Source organism: Brassica napus, chromosome A9 (genome assembly GCF_020379485.1).
Source record: "Brassica napus cultivar Da-Ae chromosome A9, Da-Ae, whole genome shotgun sequence".
NCBI classification, from domain to species: Eukaryota; Viridiplantae; Streptophyta; class Magnoliopsida; order Brassicales; family Brassicaceae; genus Brassica; species Brassica napus.
The window spans coordinates 41,344,977-41,364,428 of NC_063442.1; the positions used below are offsets into that span (position 1 = coordinate 41,344,977).

Here is a 19,452-nt window from a genome sequence, read left to right on the forward strand (position 1 = left end):
ATATATTTACAACTATTTATGGTTATTGGAGGCTACAGAACTTATATATAAATAGAAACGCAAATGTGCACTCATGTTTTGATAAGCAATAAGCATAGTCTATCTTATGCAATTTCTCGGTAAATCTGTGCGCGGTAATAATGCAGGAAGGTGGAGTTCTAAAGTAGACAATATTAGTAGTAGAGAACAGCAAACATTAGTGACGACTGTAATGTGATAAATTTGATGGGAAACCTGCATGTTTTTTCTGGTTGCATTTAATCTGTGTAGCCTTTAAAAGTATATTCAGAGTTTCGGTGCTGAATTTCTTAGCTTGCTTGTAGTAGAAGCAAAGCCTGCAGGTTGTACCCATAACATTTTCATCGCAGCTCTTTGGAGGAGCCAGAAATACCTTTGACCCTCATCGTGTATTCGTGTTAAACCATTCTCATGATATCTTCAAGAAGAAATTGAGTAAGATCCACCTCTTTCCTCAACTCTGAGGTCTCTTTTTTCCATCTGCAGAATATTAAACCTTAGTTAGCTTTAACTCAGACCAAAGTTAGAAAAGCCAACATGAACTGAATCTTGATGTTCCTTAGAGATGGTTCTGTCTCTCTGAACAGCAGTTTTAGCTGATACAACTTGTACAAATAAAAGAGATAGTCTTTCTAAATCATAAACACAAATATGATGTTTTCTATCTATGCATACATGCGATTAAGAAGTCGTAGACGGAAAGATGAATTTAATGTATTTATACGTAAACACAAATCATAAATCTAAAATCAGTAGCCAATCTATCTATGTTTACATACGATTGAAAAGTTTGAATGACGATAATAAATTTGTATTTCATTGATCTCTTTTTGTTTGCCAATTTTTTAAATTTAACAAATGTTTTAGATATAATTTGATTGAACCAATTTTTTTCTTCTAAACCCGTACCGATACACGCGGCGCCAATCTGTGATTTCCTTCTTCATACGCACCTGCAGTGTGGTTTTTAAGCGTTAGTTTGTTAACTTGTTGATCTGTGATTTGCTTGGATGAGAGATGATTGCAGAAAGAGGAGATTTGTAATAAAAAATAAGACAATGGAAACATAATCGACATAACAAAAAACACAGTAGTCATTAAGTGAACCAAAGACCTGATCATCCAAGAGCAGCATATCTACGCCCATAAGTTCACCAGTTTTCATCATATTCCTAGATTCCCAAAATCGGAGTAGGCTTGTGACAACGGTTCGAGTACAACGCCCTAGCTTCAACTGGTAAAGAGAGATCTGGGAAGCGGCCATCATTCTTGCAGGAGTGTTTCTTAATTTTGAGCAGAGATGAGCGATGAATCTGTGAAAACCACCAAGCCGGAAATGCCTATAATAAAATCGGGAAGAAAGTGAAGAGGACGGAAGTGGTGAAGTGATGAGATGTAGTGGGGGTCGATTTAACTGAGATTGAATGTAAGGGTTAATGGTATCGTCTTTAAATGCGGTGCAGCCGTTACTCAGATCTAAGCTATGGTGGTTTTGATTATCTCGAAGTCGACGGTGAAGACAGTGGATCGACTTCAATCTGGGCTGATAATACCAAATAAATAATAACTTAGTAAGGCTCAATCTAGTGGAATTAATAGTATTATCTCGAGTATCAATTTAATCATCACTATCAGAGGTCCACCTACTCACGTAGCCCATAGTTGCATTTTCTTAACTTCGAAAGAGATTCTAAAATCGCAGGGGGAACAGTCTGACGTGTCAAGCTGAGAATCATTGAGTGCTGATGACGTGGCGCGTCCTGTGAAGAGAAGCTGCTCCTTTATATATATAGATATTCATAATATCAAATAATTCAACGTGGATTGTTATTGGACTGGAGCATACAAGGTATTAATGGTTTGTAAGACTATTGTTATTGTGTCATAATGAAGCTTTGAATTTTAAAATACACATGTGTGAATTGTAAATAATAATTTTGACATAAAAATATATGATCACTAGGGTCGGCCCGCCCTACGGGCGGGATCTCATATTTAATTTTTGATATATTTTAAATTATACTAATGGTATTATTTTACTGGTTGTTTTGAATATAATTTGCAAGAAATACATAAAGGTTGAATTCCATGGAGTACACTAACTTTAATATATGATTTCCGAACGTGCATTTTGGGTAAGTAAGGCGAAGTTTAATATTGTGTTTGTAACAAAATACTATAGTGGTGGTATCTTTTATCTCTCTGAGTGAATTAGTATACATCATGATGAAACTATATCTTCCGTGGATTTCCGAACGGTAAGTGTATTGTTAATAATCTAGGCCCAATAGTTATCGTTTTATTAGTAGCCCAAATTGCAGAGAAGTTAACTTGTGCCACAAGTTTTGAGTCATTCATAATTATGTAATAATGTAGAACAGGATTAGAATATAGTTTAATAGATATGGAATTAGAAGCTATTAGAATTTCTTTAAAGCAAACATGAAACAATGCATACAATGCAGGAAGAAGGGAAAAAAAAACAGTAGTAATTGAAACATGCATCGTAATGGGAATGGAGGTAACAGTAGACAAACATGCACCATAAAAAGCTAATGACTTCAAAAACCCAACTCATCACTTTGAACAGAGCAATCATACATTTTTAAAAAATTGTTCACTTCAACAAACTACTCATGAAACCACTTAAAATGATCTCACAAATGAAATGGTAAACAACGCAAAACATATTGAGCAAATGAAAGGATTACATCAATAAAAGTTAATGACTTTCAAAAAGCTAAAATGGGTTCCTTAAACCACTATGTAATTAAGCAACAATCAAATATCAGATACTCTATTATCTACTTTTCTATAAACGTAAATAGAGATGTGGAAAACAAACCAGTTCCTGCAGCTGTAATGGCCTGCCTATAGCTCTTATCTTGCCATCTCCAGCAACAAACACACCAACTACGCTCGTCTTAGTGGTACCAGGCTTGGCACCACATACCCATCCTCATCAAGCTCAAACTGCCCATCCAAGAAATTCGTTGCCGGCTCATGACCAATCGCAAATAACAACCCAGACACTTTCAAATTGAAACGTCACCAGTAACAACGTTCTTCACCTTCAAACCACCAGCACGCCTTTCTCTGCTGCATGATCTTCGACGCCCTGAACGTATCTCACCTCCTCCATTGCCGAGTCTCCACCGCCGAGTTTCCGCCGCCGATAACCACCAGAGGTTTGTTCCTGAAGTTCGGAGTGGCGCTGTCGCATACCGCACATGCCGAGATCCCTCCATTCCAGAAACCATCAGCGCCTTCGCCAGATCCGGCGAAGCTCAGCCGTTTCACAACAGCTCCGGTGGAGATGATGACGGCGTCGGCGCGTCGGCGAGCACAGTTCTCGAATCGGTGAAGAGCTTGGACGGCCTCGAGGAGAATTCGACCTTGGTGACCTTCTCCGTGAAGATCTCGGTGCCGAACCTCTCTGATTGCTTCCGGAACTTGTCGACGATGTTGATACCGAGGATGCCTTCGGGGAAGCCGGGAAGGTTCTCGACGTCGGTGGTGGTGGTGGTTAGCTGACCGCCGGGAGCGATGTCGTTGGCCATCCATCCTTCGAAGAGGCGAGGTTTGAGCTCCGTCCTGGCCGCGAAGGAGTTGGACGAAGACGACTAACAAACGCAGTAGAGCACAAAGATATGGAGACAAAGCTACTGTTTCAATTACGACACATCGTGGAGGTAACAATAACCGCATTGAAGACACAATAACCGCCTCTGTGACGCAATGACCGCATTGAAGACACATCGTGGAGGTAACAATCAATGGGAGTTAAGTCTCGGCTGAACCGTTACCGGAAACGTAAAGACAGGACGGAGGCGACCATGAAAACGCGATCTAGGGTTCCTCTTCACTCTTGTTTACGGGCCTGTTAACCGAAGCCCAAAACAATAGAGAGAAAAGGAGAAAAGAAAGCTCGGTTTGTGGAGAAGCGAGACACGCGTCGCGTCTATAACAAAAGACTTTCCACGTAGACACTGCGGGAGGGACTCGAACAATTTTTTATATAATTAGATATGCCTGTATAAGGATTAAATCGCTAAATAAATTATTAAGTAACTATATAGTTTGAGTATGGATTCAAAGGTAGTATCGTATTTTGGGACAACAATCATCATAAAGCTAAAAAATCAAATATTAAGAAAAACTAATATGTGTATAGAGATTTATACAATAATAAAAATTCAGTAAAATGTACTATTAGTATTATGTAAGTATTTTTCATCATCATCCCGACCCTACTCTATTGTGTATTTGTATATCTCTTTGCTCTAACAACGTAACATTGTATGGTTTACCAAAAAAAAAACGTAACATTGTATGTCATGTCCCAAACATATGAAAAATCCAAATTATTTTATACACAACTCACTATGCAATTAAATAGAATACTCCATTTAATTGGGCGTATAACGAGTCACACAAATCAAAAGTCGATGATAACACAAACTTTTTGAGTTTAACTAAGACGACTTTAAAGAGGCAACCTTTGGTCGCCTTCATAATTCATTGTTGATGTTTAAGATAAATGTTTTGTTTACTATGTAGCTGCCATTTGAATAACAGGAAATACATATCTTAACCTAAAGTTTATCATTTGTTCTAAAAGTGGGCATAATCCAAACGTGTTTTCTATACATACATGTGTTCAACCTAACCAATTTATTTTCTGGGCTAAACAGTTTCTTCATGAGATTATGCAGAGAAAAAAAATAAAAGAAATATGCAGCGACCTTTAGCACCGGTTAATTATGCTATTACAAACTATGGGAAACATTACATAGACGATATTACAACCGAAAATTCTACATGTCTAATTATGAGGATTTTCGTCTGACTGCATCACCATGAACCGCTCTATAAAATCTATTCATGACGGTATGCCTTGCGTCATGCCGAAGACTTTTTGTAAACTTTTTCTCCAATATTCTGCATAATTCACATTCTCTGGAAATTAAAACCCAAACCTTCTGGTACAAAAGCATTAATGAACTTTTAGTCAAACCACTAGACAAGGGGGTTTCCACTGCAACGACCTTGTGATTTTGGTTTTTATTTTTATTATTATCAACTCGTTTATAATTTTAAATAAAATTCTCTAAATTTATTTCAAATTAAGTCTAGACCTTTTTCATATATGTCTATAAGTAATACTCCCTCCGTTTCAAAGTGTTACATATTTTAGAGAAAAAAAAATTGTTTCAAAAGATCTATTTTTTTGCATTTTCAATGTATGTTTTATTAATTAATTGCATATTTCAAAAAACTTAATTGCACTTATTAGATATTTATTAGCTTAAAATTATGAAAAAGATAACCACAAAAAGTTATGCAAATTTAATGTGTTTTATTAAAATATGTAACATTTTGAAACGGAGAGAGTACTTTGCTTAATAATGACGACCTAACCAATTTATCAAACAGTACCCATTTAAAATTCTATAGCAATTATGCTTGAAAATTGTGTAAAATGGTACTCCCTATGTATCACTTTAAGTGATTTTTAAGGTTTTTGAACTTGAATCAAGAAAATACAAACTTCTGTACAATTTATTTTGGTTACATAAAAATATCATTAAATGAAATTAATTCAACCAATAAGAAAAAATTCAGTATTTTGCAATTGGTCACAAAGTTTAAATAATGGTATTAAATTATATCTAGAATAATGAAAACATCAATTTTTTTGAAACAATTTTTTTTCTCTAAACACCTCTTAAAGTGATTCGGAGGGAGTATTTAGAAAATAAACGACAGCTAGAAAGCTGAAAGTTTCCTCTTATTTTCATTTTCCTTCTTAATCATTTTTTTTTCTTCATTGTTTTTGGGCATCCAAAGAATATTATCAAAAGTATTTGCATAAGATAACTTGACAAGCAAGAAGATGATCATTTGACTGCTGAGGAATGTATAATTTTGAAAGTAATTGTTGTTCTAATCTTATCTAGCTGAAATGCATGTTTGCTTCTACTATTATTTCTTATGTGAACATCTAGTTTATCAAATATAGTTCGGTTACATAAATATATATGATATCTTATGGCTCTAATTTATGAATGAACTTGATAATATCAATATTTTCGTTTACAAAATACCAACTCAATTATTTAATAAATTAACGTGTTTATTCTTACTTTTTAGAAAGGAATACCTTTAGTTTTTACTACTTTTCAATAACAACTCTTACGATTGTCATTCAGCTAACAAAAGTCTGCTAAATACCAAATGCCTAACTGGTGCAATACATGAGATGAGACAACGTTTTATTATTATACCGAAGACAAACATTTTTTTATTCGACTAAAAATATTCTTATCAGAAACTGAGATACATGTTGCAAAAGATATCACGAATATTTACATCATTTGTATATATGTGAACATGTACATAATTTCTATACATGTGTACATGTACATCATGGCTATAAATGTGAAGGAATACGATGTATGTAGTTTTTTTAACATGATGTATGCAGTTTGTACTATTTTGGCGCTTCGTAAAGTTTAAACCACTTAACTTTATATGTTATTCCACCACTATTTGTTTCACTGATGTAGGATGTATATGATGTGATGTCTCACAAATAAAAAAAACATTATATGTGATCGTGATAATACGCTAGTAATTTACATTTATCGACAATGATACACAACACGAAATATGAAATGATACAAATAATTTGGAGAAATGGCATGTTCCATGCAACTTGGACACGTTCTAGGGTCCACCACATCTTCCAAAGTCCCTGAAACATATCCGTATACACTTGTACTGTAAGTTGAAATCATGCATTTATTTCCGTGTAAGTGCAGTTAATTAGGAAATAAAATAAAATGCTGGATAGTCCTAGGAAATAATTGAATTTGGTGTTTCGAAAAGTTAAATTTTACTAATATTTTACCACTTGCCTTGACTAACCCCTAGAGATTCACAACATACTAATTAACGTTCATATGATTTTCACTTTGAAATAAATGAAGAGCAACACATATTGGAAATGGTAAAGGTGATCTGATAAACGACAATAGCGAAATAAAAGGAACCCCAAACGGCACGCATCTGACCGCAAAACGTTGGAAAAACGATCACGGCGTCAGGCTGACAATAATTGGAAAATAACAAACGATAAGGTCACAATATCCTAACGGGAAGCATCGTCGGCTGGTTCTTCAGGTCAACGCAATAAACAAAACAAATAGTATTACAAAAACTGAATCATAAGAAAACGAACAAAAACATGATTTATTGTATAACACCAAATGAATCTAAACATATATCTTACCGATAAAAGAACAATATAGAGTAGATTTACTTTGATTACAGATGATACTGAATTGCGTATTAATTAAATCAAGTATACGTCGTATAAAAAAAGGAAATAAATCTTGAGTAATTGGCTTAGATACACCCAGAAACCCATGTAATTTGCCATATAACCTTGTTTCTTTTTAATATTTTTAATGACTATAATACCATTATCTCTATCTCTCTCTTCTCCATTTTATGTGTTCTAATCTCTTTATCTTTCGTACAAATTCTTCAAATCATCTTCTAATTCAACACAAATCTTTATTTTTTTATTCTGATTCTTTTGACACCCATAATGCTAATCTTATTATCTCACCACAATTTCAATGTTTCCAATTTCGAATCACAATCAACTTTTAGATAATATATATGTTAGTAGGTATTTTATTACTTATCTGCTATTATTTAGATTTTAATGGATTCTTAATCGATACATGAAGTGTTAGCTGTTACAAATAGATTTGGAGCTATTTAATAGATAACTAATCAATTGTTAATAGTTTCATTAACTGATATATGATTTGTTAGTCGATACATTTGTTTGATACATAGATTGTTAGATGATACTGAAATTATTAGCGGATATGTTAGTTGGTATGTAGATTGTTACCTGTTATGTAAATATTTAGCTGATAAATTTAGAGTTGCTTGTTTTCGACAAAGCATAAGGGCATTTTCGTCCGCACAGTGTCATAATGTTACTCCTTTTTGGGTTATCCATAATTATGGGTATTCAGCAAATTTAGACCTTAATTGGGGATATTCCACACATTAACTCATAAATCTTTGGTCAGCCATGCGAGACATGGTAGCTTTATTATTTACAAATATAGACACAGTACTTGACTCATAATTGTTTGTACGGTCGACATCACATGAAATAAAGCAGAAGTTGTAGATATCCCGTGAGTAGCATCAACTTTTGTATTTTGTTTTATACATTTCTTATATTATCCTTGCTTAGAGGTGATATAATTTGCTGATGTGTGTGATTTATTTTCTAATTACCAGTCAAATTAAGTAAGATAATTAGTAATAATCTGGTTTTTAAATACTTGAGCGGTGTTTATCTATCCATCCTTGTATCTATCAATCGTTGTCCCGAAGTCAAGCGCAAAAGGCGGACGGTGAGATTCCAGAAAGGTTCCTCCCAAAGACCAAGAGGCGTATTTACTCATCAGTTGAAATTCAGATGCAGCATTTATTGTCATAGAGAATTGAAGCGTGTATAAGAAGTAATATGGTCGGGTTTCAATTATTACGTTCTTCCAAATTTGTGAGTTTTTGCCAATATTGGCATCTTACCTAAAAAGTAAAATGGTGGTACTAAAGTCACGTTGCGACTTCTATCAACTGGTTAGGACCATAAGTGATAGTTGAACGACCAACTCAAATGTATGTTTCGCGACACGATCCAGGAAAAGTGGATCAAGACTGGGACGAATATTGAAGTCAAGTAAAAATGTATAGATAATTGGATCAACGTTGATATTTCGTATTTTTTTCTTTTCTATTATGAAATTATCGAATTAAAACCAAATTTAGCTATCTATTTAATGTGGAAAATAAAACAAAATCAAATCAAGTTAACAATTGTCCCTATTATATTCCATATAAAATAGTAAGAAAACATGTATTTTTAAAAATTCAAACTCAGAACTTCGAAGTTATAGTCATGAACCATTTATAAGAAAATTTGGCATGTTGACCCACGATTGATTTTAGTTTGGATAATTCAGCTTGCATCAAATAACCACCCTTAGTTAATAACTAATATAATATCTTTGATAAAAAGATTAAAATAATATAGTCAAAGGGGGCAAAAGGTACCGTAAAGGATACCAAAGACTTTGAGACTAATCAACATGACAAAAGGTAACTTGACATAGCAACATGAAAGAAACCAGTTGAAAGTTGAGACAGTTGCGGTTTGAAAAAGAAAAGAGTGTTATAGGTTTTGGACCCAACGTGCTAATAGTAAACGCGAAACATCATCATATCAAGAGGATTTGCTTTGAACACTCCCCCATAGGATTATGATTCTTCAGTGCAAGGCAGCTGGATCAACTAGCTCTTTGTAGACGATAAATACTTTATGCCGATAACAGTAGGCAAACCTTTCTAAACAAAGATAAAAATTTAATGAATTGGTAAAATAACGAATATGCGACTTACTCTCATGGATACGTCCGTAAAAGAATCTTTCACCTCTCCAGTATTCAAGTGGTCTTGACTTAGGCCAATTCCAATGAGACACCAAAACACCAAATTTGTTGTAGTTTTTTTTTCCAGTGGAACGCCAAAAAATATATCATTCCACCAAATTTGGTGTAACACTATTTATCACACCAAATGTTTTATATACATATTTTATTATGTTTCATTTAATAATGTAGTTCAATTATTATTATTAGTTAAAACATAAATATACTGTACTTTTTGCATTTTAAAATTATTATTACATGTATCTAATATATTTTTCAGAACCAGTATGATGTAATATAGTTTTATTTTCAAATTTCGATTATAATCTTTATTCAATTTAATCAGAGTCATAGTTTAGTATTTTTAAACCGATAGAGTGGCTTTGAAGCATTAGTAGCGAATGGATAATGTTTTCGTTTGCTCTGGTCACTTTCACTCTCACCATGAAGGGTTTTGCTTTGCTTTATCATATTGCTTTCGCAAGATCCTCTCTTTCTTCGTTTATTTGTATGTTTGGGTGAAGAGTTGTGAGCCTCCTCCTCCTGCTGAGAAGAAGTCAATAAAGAACTCTCATATTCGTTTTGTTAAGTAAGCTCATATAATTGAACTAAGCCTAAACACACAATATACTCTCTATTAACAACACACAACATCTAAGAAAAACAACAAAATCTAACGATTCTGTTCAGTGAGTTACTTTAAACATGGATTTTAAAACAAGGATCACTACAGTTAAGAAAACCTTTAGTGGTTTGCAAAGGATAAACATAGAAAGAATCAATGATGAAAAAACTTTGAGCCACAACTTTTAAGTGAACCGAGATTGTCAATAGAGGTGTATGTACAAGCTACATAAGGAGATATATGTTAGTTTGCTTGTCTAATTTTTGAGATTTCACTAAAGTTTGAAGGTGAAAAAGGTTATCATACCTTGCTGATATGGGATGATCTCAAGTAAAAGGTTCCATTCTTGCATCCTCTTTAGATGCATATTCCGCCTATATCAGAAATAAAGTCACAAGAGATACAAAATATGTTGATAAAAGTCATGAATAGTCGAGGAGAAACTAACCAGGTTGTGAGCAAGCAAACAAGCAACTCAGTCAAAATTTTGTCTGTGTCTGCGATTATATCTGCAGAACACAATGGATTAGAGCCTTAACAAAATGGTTAGAGAACATGATCAAACAAAACTGTAGCTCATGATATTTCTTTCCTACTACAAGTGCTCTCACTCACCATCTACTTCTCTGTCCTCTCTAAGCTTTGTTCAGAAAGGAACAGAGTTTTCCTTTTCTAAAGCTTTCAGGGCAATAAGATCACTATCCGTGTACGTATGCTTTGTATACATCCCGTTTTCTCCTGTAATTTGAAATTATAAGTATCTTATTGGAACATGCAGTAACAGAGGCGCCTTGATAATTGATATATGGCTCGTTGATTAACTGTTTTTCAACACCAGCGAAAAAAAATTCATATTTGAATGGTAGTGTTACATAATAAACAAGATAAAGGCTATGAACATTTAAAAAAAAAAAAAAAAAAAAGATGTGAACTCACTTAGAAATCTCCAGGTTTGGGATTATTTGCTAGGGGATCAAAGCTTGTTCTTTTTGAGGTAAAGCGGGGATTCAGTGGTAATCTAGGGTTGGGCGGGAATGATAAGGAAAATAAAACTTTAAAATCGTGAACGGCAGGATTCGAACCTGCGCGGGCAAAGCCCACATGATTTCTAGTCATGCCCGATAACCACTCCGGCACGTCCACTTTTTGTTCAGTTTGCCATAACTAAGAATTAAACTATATACATGTCATACGAATAAAACCAGAACGAGAGACAACCCAAACCGGTTCGGTTTTATGTTTATTGATATAAATTTGAGTGTATATAAATTATCACATTATAATGTTATTTAAGTTATATATTTAATTTTAATTATTAAATAAAATAAAAAATATTAAAAATTAGACCCCACGTATATCCCGTTTAATCCCCGATTTTTCGGTAACTCGCTAGGCCCGAGGTTGCCGCCCTACTAGCGCCTAGCGTAGTTTCGAACAGGGATCTTCACCAAAGCGAACCCAACCTGTACCGGGAAAGACAAATGCCTAACCGGAAATACGACTCAGTTTGGTTAATTTTCTATACGTTTTTGTTCTCTTTTAGGTTTTTTGTACACAATAAGAGATGCTCAAGGCCTTTGTCGTTCAGTATTGCTTTGCTCAACGATAACGATAAGAGAGGATTCAGTGAATGAGACGTGAGATTTTTATACAATGACGAAGATATAGAGAGTGTTACAACAATGACTGAGCAAAAGAAAGAAGTACACGATATATTATAATCCACCATTAATATTTGCAATGTCTCAAACTTTTTAAAAAATCATTATCTCAAGCCTTATAAAAATTCGTGTATGGTAAACATGTCTCAAGTCTCTAAAATGTTTTCTAATCGCCACTCCCTTCTCCTCGGGGTCGGATCTAAATACAAGGAGTGAAACAATCGCCTTTGATCACTAAAAAATGTTTATAACTTTCAAAATCTCAGATCCGACCATGTTTCTCATCATCACACGACCGATGATTGACAGAGAGGGCATGTGCTTTTCACTTTCAGCCATTGTTTTATACACTCTAAATGGAACATGTGGGAGCATTCAAGTTTTCTTATGGCTCTCTTTTTCTCTCCAAATTTCTCCAAGCAAATGCAACAAGACTGCATAGTTCACCACTAAAATAGTCAAAACAAAAATAAAGCAAAATATGATATGATAATGATGATACTCACATCATCATTAATCTGTCCCTGAAATTCAAATCCACCTTCTTGACCTTCCCCTTCAGAATCTACATTGTTTATTCATTATCTATGAGAAGTAAATATTCCAAACTCTTTTTGAATAATGCAACGCACGAAGAGGCAGATACCTGTGCATAATCGAAGTAATGCAACAGAAAACCTAATGCAGCTGAGAGCAACGAAAGTTATACATAACCTACAGAGGACGACCAATTAGACAAAGGTCATGAGTACCAATTAATTATAATTTAATTAATTATCTCTTGAGACATGGTTGTGAGTTGAACCTATAGAGATTAGGAGCATCAGACGGAGATGATTTGTCAAAACTAATCCAAGAAATTCCCCAAATTAACCACAAAACAAAGAAACATTCTAGTCCAGTCTTCACTCCCTCCATCACTCTATCCACTCTGCCACCAATATCGGTTTGGTTGAGAAAAAAAAACACACACAAATCTTTATTTTATATCACAAAGCTAGAGTTATTGTTATACCTTGTCTTTGGATATTCCTCAACTTGGTTACACATGCGCCAAGATAGAAGAAGCGTACCGGTAATACAGCCACAAGTGTGAACAATGAGCCATGCTAACAATTGCGCTCGTGGATGTTCGTCTTTTGATAGAGTCCAAACTACTAACGCTGCAACAATCTGGACAGAAGTGAATACAAACTCCATTGAATTCCATCCAATCGTACATGAACTTGAGCCTTCATCTGACGTCAATGGCGGATCTAGAATTAAATTTTACCCATGGCAGAATTATAGTAACTGTTTAATAACTTTAATAACAAATTTTCAACAGGAGCATTACTAAAATGTGTGCAAAACTATACTTACGTAATTCGTGGTGGGCAGTTGCCCCTCCCATATTAGATTCGCGACTGTCTGACGTTTCCTCATCCGTAGACAAGCTTGATGGAAAATCTTCATCGTTCGGGATGTCGATGGTATGCTGACCATTACCATTGTGGGTTTCACGCTCCATTATCACAAAGTCCTAGAGTTTCCACGGTTGATTTATTAGTTGGCTAAAGCCAGCCAGGAATATACATTCTACATGGTCGAAGAAACCCTATAAATATGTACAAGGAAATTTAACTTACAAAAATATGGAAATCTAGCTTTTTTTTTTTAAATATAACATATATGCACATTCCAAAAAATGTACAAGTTGGTGTGGAGATGCAGAGATATGTTGTGAAATTATGGGGCACATGTATGAATAGCATGAAGTATCTAGCATATATTAATTTTCAATTGTGGTCTCTTATGATTGATAAACGAATAAGTAAATAAATAAAATTTTGTATGACTGAGTACAAAACATGAACTTTATGGATGTAGGTGTATCACAACTTCGTGTGGGTGTTCTCTGTGTATAACTTGTCTTTGACCTAAACCTTGAGTAAAACGTGTTCGGTTGTCGAGAAACATGAGTATACTGCAGTATTGTATAATCGACCATTAATATTGTATTAAGTTCTTATGTCGTTGATTAGAGACATCAAAGTACACACATAACATGGGATGTCTAAGTAGATAGTATTGTGTATTTGATCCAACGGCTGACAAAGAAACCATACTTTTTGGTAACGAAATCGTAGCCGTCTGATTTGTCGGTTCAACGGATCCATGTTGTCGACCTTTGAACACGAAGCGGCAAAACAATGAAAAGAAATGTCTTTAGATTTGGACAAGATCTTCGAACGGGGCCGACAAGATAAACCAATGTTAAACGAGCTTGTCTCACACGGTACCCGTCTTGGTTCCCATGAAAACATATAAAACGTCCAACAAAATCAAAATGAAGAAAACACATTAACTTACATCTTCAACTCATTAACATCAAAATGGCTAATGAGAGTAATCTTGCACATGAAATCACCGAGCTACGGCTAGGTCTTCCAGGAGATATCATCGTCACAGGGAAGAAGAGGGTTTCTTCGGAAGTAGAGAGTGAGTTGAAATGTGAACCGGCGACAAAGAGTCAAGTAGTGGGATGGCCGCCGGTTTGTTCGTTCAGGAGAAAGAACAGCCTCGAAGAGACAAGGACTGCGTACGTGAAAGTGAGTGTAGACGGAGCTGCGTTTCTGAGGAAGATCGATTTGAAAATGTATAAACGTTACCAAGATCTCGCTTCCGCTCTACAAATTCTATTCGGATGCTTCATCACCTTTGGTTAGTTTGGTCTTCTTGATTTTGGTCTTTAATCAGTGCATTAAAGATCAAATAATGATATTAACTATAATGTTAAAATATGAAATGAAGATGATACATTGAAGGAAAGCGAATGCGTTCCAATATATGAGGATAGAGATGGAGATTGGATGCTTGCTGGTGATGTTCCTTGGGAGTATGTTATCAGTAACTTTGATAAATTTTTCAATTAGACAATTAATTACGTTTCATTTGATTAATTACTAATTATGAAATTATTTTATGTGCAGAATGTTTGTTGCATCATGCAAGAGGTTAAGGGTTATGAAGAGATCAGTAATGAAATGATTGTGCGTGAGAATTAGGGATATCGAAATATACATATTTTCATAGATTAAAAGAATAAAGCTCGTTGAATAATTCATTTTCATCACATAGACAAATTGTATTCTTTTATACATGTGGTTCCCATGCCTGACAGATAACAAGGCAATATCAATAATTAATAAACAAATAATATAAATATATACAATTTAATGGTATAAATATTTTAAGGACTTTATATCGAAAAATAAAATAACTTCCGAAACTGTCAACATCGCCTCAAAATGGGGGAACATGTACATTCTCGTTACAATTAAATAACCTCTTGTTACCAATAATATGAAACCGGGTTTGGAAGAACCAAACAACAGATCAAACTAAACCAAAGCTAAACCGAATTCTAATCAGGTATTAGATGAGTGGGAAGTGGGAACTGTTTTATAAACAAAAAGAGCAACAGATGAATGAAGACGAACCGGATCATCAACGTTACAGATTTCTCATCGGTTAGGAGTTAAACCGTTCGGTTTACTCCTTCAGAATAGTGTGTCAAGTAGTTTTGGAGATATGAGAACCGCCACAGATTTGAACTGCAAAACGCCAAAAAAAAAGTCTTATGAGGATGGAGAAACCAAACCGGGATTAGTACGCGGTTTAAACTTACTTTCTCTTGCCTATACTTCATGCGTATAGCACTCAAAGGGCAACCTCTGGTGTTAAGCTGCAGATCTTGCAAGGCATGAACGGATGCTTTCAGCTCTGACGCTTTGTACGTTGTGTAGTGCTCAAGTGTTAGATTCTGCATGAGAGAAAAAAAAAACCAAAAAGAAGTTAAAGATCCAAGATTTGTTGAACTAAACTGTAAGAGAAGCAACATGACAGACCCATGGGTGGTTTGATTGGTCCAATGTCCATTTGGCAAGAAAAACCGCTGAAGCAGCTATGACAGAAGGAAGAAACTTCAAGAAACGAGAGTCTAGTAACGTCAGCTCCGTTAAGTAGCTGGCTAGAAACTCCAGTTCACGGCGGCGCTGGCTCAGGTAAGATGAGGCTTGCGCTGCTGCTCTGAGAAACCTCCTTAAGAAAGTTTTCGGAGTGGGAGTGTATATCTGAAAGCTGAAATGCGCAAGCACTTGGTTCTCCATCTCCAGGACCTGATCTCTTGTGTAGGTGTTATCTGTCATGAGGCAGAACTCTTCGACACGTGGCGCACAGATCTCCTCATACTTCCTGTTAAAAGTTAAAGAGAAGTTTAATTTGCATCTGAGAAGAGTTTACTTTGGAAGAGGGAACCTTACGAGGCAATTAGCATGCAAGTGATGCCAAGGAGTTGAAGATTCTGTCTTTCTATGTGGTTTCCGTGGAGGAACCAGTCTATGAGATACACCGTGAGGTAAAGAGTGTCGGGTACAAGCGTGTATTCCTCAGAGACCTGTGGATTGAGATGGGAAACTTTTTGTGAGAAGTTAGCATTCAGGAGAGTGGCACTACTAAATCACTAACCTCCACAAGCCAATCAACGAGAATTCCCCTCATGGAGTGAGTAACATCCTTCTGTGTCCTCTCCATAAAGTCTGGAACCGGTCTGCGTTTAAGCTGTGCTAGGAGAGAAGTTACACATAAGCACAAGGACTCATCAAACTTTGAAATGCTTAGGCTTTATCAAAGTTAGCCTAGGGATTATTATTACCTCTGAAACACGCAAATTGTGGTAGATTTCAGGAGCGTAGAGGCAGCAGAGTAAAGGATCCTTGTCATCAGAATCAATGTCTATGACTTTTGGGAAATCCAGTGAAGTTGAAGTACCAATAACATCACTTTTACAGTTATCAGCTGTGTCGTTTGATACTTCTTCAGCTTTTGCATGGGTCTTGGACTGAAGATCTGTGACTTCTGAGGTATCAACCGATTCTTTCTTGACCTGCTTGATGATGTTTTTCGCCTGAAATGAACAAAACCCATGTTTCAGAAGATGCAAGACATTAACAAAGAAAAAAACATGATGCGCTTTTTAAAACAACCTCCTCAAGTTTAGCTGCATTGAAGCCAACGTTTGAGATATCTCCTAATACCACTCGCTTCTTCTTCTTATTGGGTGTGTGTGCAGTGATGTTCTTATCCTCCTCCGAGGCTGGTCTTTTTCTGTTTGCTCTCTGTTGATTACGTGTAGTAGAAGCGCGCAAGGAAGAGGCAAAGGCACGAGTGAAAGGACGAGAGACAGCGTTTTCTTGCACCATTGTTTGAAATTCCACACTAGAAGACAACAGCCTTGAAAGTCTCGAGTCTTCTTAGAACACAAAGATCAACGGTTAGGCCAATAGAGAGAGATCACTATACAAGGGAAATTGCTCATCTGCAACAATGCGCATAATATAATATCATAACCACACGATTCGTCTTATTTGGAAACTTTCCCAAAGGAATTGGTCCGTTGAACCAAGAATATATCAAGGAGAGATACATTTTCAAGTTCAAAGCTTCAAACTTTATGAGACTCCAGTAAGATTCAATGGTTAGTAGAATCAAAAAGTTATTTGATTTCCTTATCAAACAATGCCTACAGTAATGTAGAGATAGATAATACCGAAATAAATATCTCCCAAAATTTGGAAAAAGATATTCGTGAATTTACCCAACTGTTTCTTTCTTTTTGTTGGGTTTTACAGCAAAAACAAGAAAGGAGAGTTCTTTCTCGGGAAAACGAACAGATCCTGAGAAACCCAAAAGATTAAAACTCATGTTCTCTTCTTTGTTGTCTTTACATTCTAATTTGCAAGAAACCCAAAAGACAAACGCAAACGCAATGCAGGTAGAGTCTGTCTGGGATGCACACGCATGAGCATAAAGTTCAAATCTTTCAATTAAAAAAAAATATGTGAAAAAAGATTGAGAATGGACCTGCGAAGAGTCTTCACGGAAGAGTAGGTGCGGATCGAGATAGTGAAATCCGCTCTTGGGGGAAAGAGACCGTCTTTGGTTAGTGAACAAGACGGAGCATTACTGGTGTGGGTTTAAACTTTAAACGATTAAGAAGACACGTTTATAAATAATTTAAGCGCTTAAATATATTTTTAATGATTTATTAGCGGATTTAAACATATACTACTCCCTCTGTTTTTAATAAATAACGTTTTATAAAAAAACATTTCTAATTTGGTTAACTAAACTATTTGTACAATTATGATTCTAATAATGACACATTAATCACCCTCACTCTTTTACAGTGGCATATGTGACATGTATTCATAGTTTACTAATTTATGTGAAGCAACCAGTATCCTTGGTGGCCATATTAATACATCACCGTTCACTAATTACTTTTTGGTTCAAATGTTTTTTTTTTCTCTTTATCACTTTTGAAGTTAAATCTCTTGATTAGATTTGTCCAAAAAAAAAAAATCTCTTGATTAGGAAAGTAATTAACAAGAGTCCAAATGGGAAGGCCCCAACAAAGAGAAAACTTCATTGCGATTGGTGGATGTGAAATGCTAGGAGAAATCTTGTTCCTTCAGGCTATCCTTGATAGTCTTTTTCCTCTTTATAATTTTGTCGATGTTGCATTGTCAAAAAGCTTGTTTGCTGGTGTTGTGTTCTTAATCTTAAGAAAGAAAGATTCATTTGTTGGAAAGAAAACAGTAATAATCAATATGATAGAAGATAGGTTATAACTTATATTATATATATACAATCATGGTACTGTATATATTAACATTAACAAAACTCTTTTCATATAATTTGTAGAATACTTGAATATACCACAAAATCAGTTTTTGTTTTTAAAATAGCACACTTAAAGTTCAAAAATATATTAATTTGTGTGCTTGAAAAGAGTTTACTAAATTATTTGACGACACGTTCTTTAACTTTTTATTAACCTTCTTTAACTAAAGTTTGTTTTCCAGATTTTTTTTTTTTTTTTTTTGAGAAAGGGCTTGTTTTCCAGATTTTTTATTACTATAGTTTTAATATTTTCGTACTATTTTTAATGAATGATGAGGCAATGATAATTTCATTTGAATTAGCTACAGCATGTGATTATTAGATAATCAGAGCCTTGCGAGTTTTGAATTCAAAAATTTAGTTGGCTGTCGATCAAAAAAGTTTTACTACTATTATTTTATCTTGCCCTAAAGTTTAATAATGGCTATAAAAATGCTAGTGAGTGAGAGATGGACGTAACCGGGAAGTCATCATGACCCTAATAAGAATGTTTATCCACTAATCAAAAATTAGTTCTTAATGTTCAAAAGACAACCACACTCCAGACCAAAAAGTAAAAGCGAGATACTCCATTTTATTATCATACAAAAAATTACTGCATGTGGTGTGGTCCATTTTTGACTCTTGAACTTTAACTTTCCCTCCATTAACCACACACTAAGACAAAGAAATGTTCAAATGCATTATGTCAGGTGGTCCAAATCTAGTATAATGTTATAAAACATATAGTTATCACGTGAGTGCAATAGTAATTAAACGTTTGCGACTCAAATTTAAAACAAAAGACTAAAGCTGAATTATTATTTTTATGTTATATTATAGATGGTTCCTTTATTTATGGTGGACGTGTTAGAAAAATTATTGAAAGTTTTAAAGAAAATAAAGGTTAATATAAAAA

At 34.9% G+C, this 19,452-nt stretch overlaps 2 protein-coding genes, 1 non-coding gene and 1 pseudogene across 3 annotated transcripts; 1 reads left to right on the forward strand and 3 right to left on the reverse strand.

Moving 5' to 3' along the window:
• Nucleotides 1–1,932: 1,932 nt before the first annotated feature.
• On the reverse strand, nucleotides 1,933–5,828 carry LOC125578574 (annotated as a pseudogene).
• Nucleotides 5,829–11,228: 5,400 nt separating this feature from the next.
• TRNAS-AGA lies at nucleotides 11,229–11,310 on the reverse strand. The gene has a single exon. It is a non-coding gene; the product is annotated as a tRNA-Ser (tRNA).
• A 2,718-nt stretch (nucleotides 11,311–14,028) lies between these two features.
• On the forward strand, nucleotides 14,029–15,288 carry LOC106367070 (auxin-responsive protein IAA5-like). Its single transcript, XM_013806760.3, has 3 exons — nucleotides 14,029–14,531; nucleotides 14,622–14,706; nucleotides 14,801–15,288. Exons 1-3 carry the CDS (start codon nucleotides 14,204–14,206, stop codon nucleotides 14,856–14,858), a joined length of 471 nt encoding a protein of 156 aa, XP_013662214.1. The 5' UTR covers nucleotides 14,029–14,203; the 3' UTR covers nucleotides 14,859–15,288.
• LOC106367069 (cyclin-A2-3) lies at nucleotides 15,043–17,844 on the reverse strand. The gene is made up of 8 exons (XM_048741706.1): nucleotides 17,733–17,844; nucleotides 16,856–17,187; nucleotides 16,525–16,776; nucleotides 16,338–16,430; nucleotides 16,133–16,266; nucleotides 15,719–16,064; nucleotides 15,499–15,633; nucleotides 15,043–15,424 (listed from the first exon to the last, which is right to left on the reverse strand). The coding sequence occupies exons 2-8, from the start codon at nucleotides 17,069–17,071 to the stop codon at nucleotides 15,371–15,373; spliced, it is 1,230 nt and encodes a 409-aa protein (XP_048597663.1). The 5' UTR covers nucleotides 17,072–17,187; nucleotides 17,733–17,844; the 3' UTR covers nucleotides 15,043–15,370.
• Between the last annotated feature and the right edge of the window lie 1,608 nt (nucleotides 17,845–19,452).